At 43.4% G+C, this 6,000-nt stretch overlaps 1 protein-coding gene across 5 annotated transcripts in view; it reads right to left on the reverse strand.

Annotated features, from left to right (window-relative positions):
- Positions 1-5,572, reverse strand: part of ZDHHC14 (zinc finger DHHC-type palmitoyltransferase 14) — a 100,679-nt gene extending 95,107 nt beyond the window's left edge. Inside the window, exon 1 of one of the 5 annotated variants that reach the window (XM_069852069.1) lies at positions 4,365-5,572. In XM_069852069.1, coding sequence (XP_069708170.1) covers positions 4,365-4,615 — 251 coding nt within the window. In that variant the 5' untranslated portion in view covers positions 4,616-5,572. The remainder of the gene's footprint in view (positions 1-4,364) is intronic. The other 4 variants (XM_069852066.1, XM_069852068.1, XM_069852064.1 and 1 more) reach the window with 4 other exon arrangements.
- Between the last annotated feature and the right edge of the window lie 428 nt (positions 5,573-6,000).

Raw genomic sequence — 6,000 nt, forward strand, 5'->3', positions numbered from 1 at the left:
GACAATGCAATAACACAAATGATTAACAAATCCCAAGTTTTAACTGGTACAAAGAAAAAAAAATAACCTCCAGTTTGTTGAATCAGTGCAAGTGTCAAATTGCATCTGAAGCGATAGGGGTCTGACTCACTTTATCATAGAAAAGAGCTACACTGCTTCAGCCCTTCCGGCATCCTACCCATCTGCTCCAACCTTCATCCAGAACCACTCACCCTGCAACTGAGTTGACAGAAAAAAACATGACTGTGCCTGAGTTAATTGAGTTCAGTCAGCATCTTCACTTAAACCAAGCTTTTATAGGAAGTGTAACATGCCTTCATGGACTGAAGCAGCTCAGATGCAGACCAGTTCCCTCTTGCTACCTGTACAGCAAAGTCCAAGACGGGAAGGAAGGGAGCCGGCGGAAAAGGCAGTGTTAACTCACAGTAGCAAAGCAGCCACACTGATCTACTGCCAGTCCAGAACTCGTGAAGCTTGTGCATCTATAGAAGACTCACCATTTAACAACATGATGTCTGGTTTACATATCCTACTGTGTTAAACATGTCACTCAGCCTTCATTTTGCTTTCCTGTAATCTACAAAAACAGTACCCCCAAATGATCATAGGCATAAAGGGTTCTTTCCTCTATTGAGTATGTATACCTAGCTGAGTAAAAGCATTAAGTATGGAGTGCCTTAGTTTTGCTTCTCTTTATTACACCAATAGAAGACTTTACACATTATGTAAATACAGCGGTTGAACTGGCTAGGTACAGCAGTGAGTGAGATCTGCCCTTTAGTTACAGATACTATCTTTGCTTTAGGGAATGGAATTTGTTTTCCACAGTTTTCATGTAGCTACTTTTACATGAGCACTGAAGAGCTTAAAAGATAATTTTATATATATATATATATCTGTCTGTGTAAGGAGGAAAGGCAAAGTGAAAAAAAGAAGTTTTACACAAAATCAAATTTGCAAGAAAAAAAGAGAATCAACAAAATATCACAAGGATAGAGTTAGGAAATGCGTTTCCAAGATAAAACAACATACCCACATTTTACAGACAAATTAAGTAATTTGTGATGGCTTATCGTTACCGTTTTAAAATAGGCTTATTTTTAAGAACACCTCAAGCACAGCATCCCTTTTGGGACCCAAAAGGGCTTGCAATAATTCATGTTACATCTAACAGACAAGTTACAGAAATAAAATTGCTTGGTATTTGCACTCTCTTCCTTCAGAAAGGGAAGGAAGCAGGAATTAAAAATACTTCACCTGCTTGAAAGCCTATGGTTTGTCGCTGTTTTTCTTTTAAGCAAATCCTGCCTCACCTCTTTGAAAACGAGAAAGAATAGTGAAACGATAAAAGGAAGAAGTGGTGATGTACATGGAGTATATGAGAGAGAAAAGTTGGCAGAGAGAAAAGAATAAAACCAGCCGAAATCAGAGGCTGGAAAAAGTACACAGGAAAATGCACAGAAGCATGAATATGAAGAAACAAACATTAGAGGCATGGTTCAATGTCGAAAGCTATACAGGTCAAGATGTATGACATACTTGCTTTTGGAGAGCTAAGATTTGATGATTCAGAGAAATGTATTTCTCCCTTGGAGAGGATTCCAAAGCATGTGAGATTCAGCTCTGGAGGAATGGGTGTTAAGAATAAAGTAAAAGGCAGTGGGGGGAAATCATGTTAGAGGAACAAATGAAGCCAAAAGGATACAAGGACAAGTGTTTACGTTATCATGATGCTTTCCCAGGAATTAGCTGTTAAAGTCATCTCTTTCCTACTTCCCCTCTTCACTGCCTGCAACCAAGGCATGACTTGGAACACAAGTACCTATATTCCAATTTCCAAAACCAAACAGAACAAATTAATATCAATTACACCAAAAAAAGACCAAACAGCTCCAAGAACACGGCAGTTATCGTCCTCTTCAATGAGAGTTTGACTTGGCATTTCAGACACACAAGGCAAGCAGCCACTTAAAATCACAAGAGACTGAAAACATTTCTGTCATATTCTTTTAACAGCTGGTTAATGAAGAGTGCCATAACCAAATCAGCCAAATAATGGAAGTGACACAACTAAAGATGTTACCAACTGATCAATAAATAGTGACCTCAGACTACTAGGGCTTTAAAGTAACACTGTTTAATCAAAGAGACTCCTCTCTTTATAACATTAACAACTTTCTGCTGTTCATACTTCACAAACATGTTATACATCATTCACACGGTCTGAAAGTTTGTTTTTTAATTAGCCATCAGAGACTAATACTTTTCCAGCGCAAGTGCTTTGTAAAGACCAAAATCTACCTTGTTATTATAAAAATGAAATATCATTGTCAGTGTCTAGTTTGATTTTCCTTAAAAGAAGAATGCAAGTGACACAAGAATGACTCAAGACCAGGACATACACACACAGAATTTATACAGTTAAATAAATCCAAAGATTTTTCCCTGCTTCAAGACTTCAAGCACCAATTATATATCTAGATGCTGTAGCTTGACTAGAACTGCTGTCCATCGCATATGGTTACACTGCAAATAAGCTCAGACAGCACAGAAGTTGAAGTGCTTGACCTGGTAGAGGACAAAACTCACAGTAGTAATGAAATCAGAAGGTGATGAACAGCTAACAGCCCTTTCTGCTTTAGCAGCTGTGAATCATGCAGCTGCAGGTATTTATGTCTGAAGGATCAAAGTGTTAAAACATAAGTATGCTGTAAATAGTGGCTTAATAAATAAGTTTTACAATTACGATTATAAAACATTACGGTTTTGATCCTACACTTACATTCCGGTATTTGTGGGAAGTCCAGCACTTGCCTTCAGAGGCTCTGATGAAGATGAGACCGCACTCGGATGTGAGTGTCAGCCTACACAGAAAAGCTTTTCAAAGCTAGGCCTAATCATGGCAAACAGAATAGAGTAGCACCCAGTAACGACGCAATACTATCAGGTTACACCTCTAATACCTCTTTAACACCAGGAAAGTAAACACTTGCCGTACATGGATACCATCATTGACTGTGTTATTTCAACTACTCAAAGGATGTTCAAGCAGCTTCACAATGTCTGCAGAAGATTTACAATTAATAAACCCCTCTGAAGTAATCTGGAGTCCACTAGCAATTCATTTGCTGAGCTCACATGTATATTTAATCACTGGTCACCTGCTGAGTATTTTTACCTTCCTTACTGCTATTAGTGTGTTAAGATGGTCTGTATATAACTGGTATAATTTAGGGCTTGTTAAAGTCACTATTTTCTTTCTTGAAGACGTCAAGTGATGAATGACTTCTGTTGTTCAACTGTACAATTTAGCAAAATGAACAATTTCTGGAGGCAGTGCTGAAGTTTACTTACAAATACTAGTTCCTATTCAAGAAAACAGTATGAGGTGTACATGCACTTTGAGGATTTTTTCCTTGTCACAAACCATAAATCAGGCTACAACAATTTTAAAAAGGTAAAGCAGCATTAACTCTTTAAAATGAATTACATTATTATTATTACAGCAAGTGTTGCAGCAACGTGAGCACATATGTACTCGGTGCTTTAACAAAAATAAGTAAATAAAAGTTGAACTACATTGTTCATATCAAGTTCCCATTTATTTATTGTCATGCATAGTTAATTTAACCATAAGTGCAAAAATCAGTATATCTGATTTTCTGTCACTCTGCATTCACTTTGTATAGATGAAAAAGACTCCTGAAGAACACAGAGAAAAATGTCCTAGGAGGACATCAGAAACCTGCTTAAAAAAACCCCAAACCCAAAAATCTAGAACAAATATAGCTCAAACCATGACCAAACTCATAAGTTACCATCACAAACAGAATGCTGTTACATAGCGGTAGAAAGCCACATACATGCAAAGCAGCTTTTTTTTTTTTTTTAACTAACTTGAAATTCTCATCTACAAGCTATTAAAACTACGTCAAGGGGGATGAGAGGAAGGCTAATGAAATATATTCCTTTACTTGCATTCAGTTCTGCATCAGTATTTTTGCACCTGCCAGTTTTGATTTCCAGCAGAGAAACTGACAGACAAGACGCTACATCATCTCCTGACCATCCCAAACCTGCTGCTTCACACTTCTCTTGCAACATCAGCAAGAACTGTAGACCTGTGGGATAAAAGCGCTATAACCTTAATCCTTAAAACATCAGTTTTCAACAGAGCATGATAATCAAAACAGGATCATGTCCCTCAGCATCTTATCAGATCATGTTTTCAATTATATAAACCTATATTAGCTGAATTCAGTCAGCACTGTCTATGACAACTGGATAAACGTATTTACTTTGCTTTTAACCAGAAAACAAATAGAAGAAGAGAAGGAAGATATGAAGACTTCATTGTCACTTACTCAAATGCAAAGAAGAGTCCACTGGTGACCAAGATAAGAACAAGAGTCAGGTAGAAGACTCCAGTCTGTCGAGCCATCATGATCCTCCCATTGCAGAAGAACTTGTTTCTTCCAGGAAAAACCTCCCATTTTCTCTTGGGAGCCGATTTCTTTTTCTTATGGGGAGACTCCATGGGAGACGAAGAGCTGTGTGTGCTGATCTGACTGTATTCACAGTCTTTCATGGGCCCACTACCACCTCCAGGAGTCATCAAGAAAGAGTAAAATGTGGGGAGAACCCCACCAAAAATATACACAATGTATGTACGTGCAAATACTCTTCTGACCAACCCTCTCCACCTGCTTCAGTTGATAAAAAAAAAAGCAAATAAAAAGCTGAAAAGTCTGCTACCAGACTAGCAGTAGGTGTATCGTGCAAACAGCAGTTAACTCTTCAGAAACCAAAGCTGTCACATCAGAAATGCTCGAGAGGGATCCTTCCTTCCTCCACCAGTTACAAAACAACCACGCCGAGCAATCCTTTTTAAATCAACTTATCACAAAACAAGACCAAAGAAAAAGTAATTATAAAGCAGTCAGGCTGTCCAAAAAAAAAAAAAATTAAAAAATAGTCTTCTGTTTTTTTCAAGTTTACTTTCAAAGGGGAGGGTTTCTTCTCTCCTTCCCACGCACGCCCTCTCCGAGGGTCAGAAGGCAGGACAAGGCGAGGTCTAGCGATCGAGTCCGTCGTTCATTGAGATTTGTCACCGTCCTCCAGTGCGCAGATCTCACTGCTAAAAATGACCATCCCTAAACCGCTCTCTCTCTCGAGAGAGAGAGAGAGACTAAAGGGATAGAAGGGAAAAAGAAAGCCAGCAGGCTGCAACTCCAGCTTCCGAGCAGCCCTGGGAGCTGGGCGGGCAGGGCGCCCCGCGGGCCCCTCTCACGGCTCCACCGACGCGGATCCCCCCGGTCCCGAGGCAGCGCGGGGCAGGGCCGGTGCCCGACAGGCAGCAGCGCGGTGGGAGGGGGTCCTCCTCAACCCCATCTTCTCTCTCTCCTTCCCTCCCTCCCCGCCGCGCTCGACCCCCGCCTCCCGCTACACGGCGGGTCCCCGCCGCCGCCTCATGCCCCGCAGCCCCGCGCCGCGGGGAGGCTGCGGAGGGAGAGGAGAGGGAGCTTTAGCCGCCGCTGCCGGGAGGTCTCCGCCGGGACCGCTCCCTCCCCGCACCATCCTCGCCGCCCGGCTCAGCGCCGCCGCCGCTCGCCGCCTCCGCGCACGCCCCCGGCCCGCCCCGCACCCCGCCCCGGGGCGGCCGCTGCGCCTCCACCGGCGACACGCGGTGGCGGCCGGGTCCCCGCGCTCCCCCCCGGAGAGCCCTTCGCCCCGGGCCCTTCGCTTCCACCCTGACCCCCCTCGCCGCGCTTCCACCTGGAGAGCAGGGTGGGCAAACCGCCCGGCTCCCCGCTCCGCCGACCGGACAGCGGCGACTTTCTCCGCCCTCTCCCCTTCCTTTTTTTTTTTTTAAAAATCTCTCTTTTGGTGGAGCCTCTCCCCAGGCTCCCCCCCAGCAGCCAACCCCGGCAGCACCGCCTGCCACCTCCTCACCGCCGGGCGGCGAGACCCCCCCCCACCACGGGCGGCGGGCCCGGCCCC

The sequence above is a fragment of the Phaenicophaeus curvirostris genome, chromosome 2, assembly GCF_032191515.1.
Source record: "Phaenicophaeus curvirostris isolate KB17595 chromosome 2, BPBGC_Pcur_1.0, whole genome shotgun sequence".
NCBI lineage: Eukaryota > Metazoa > Chordata > Aves > Cuculiformes > Cuculidae > Phaenicophaeus > Phaenicophaeus curvirostris.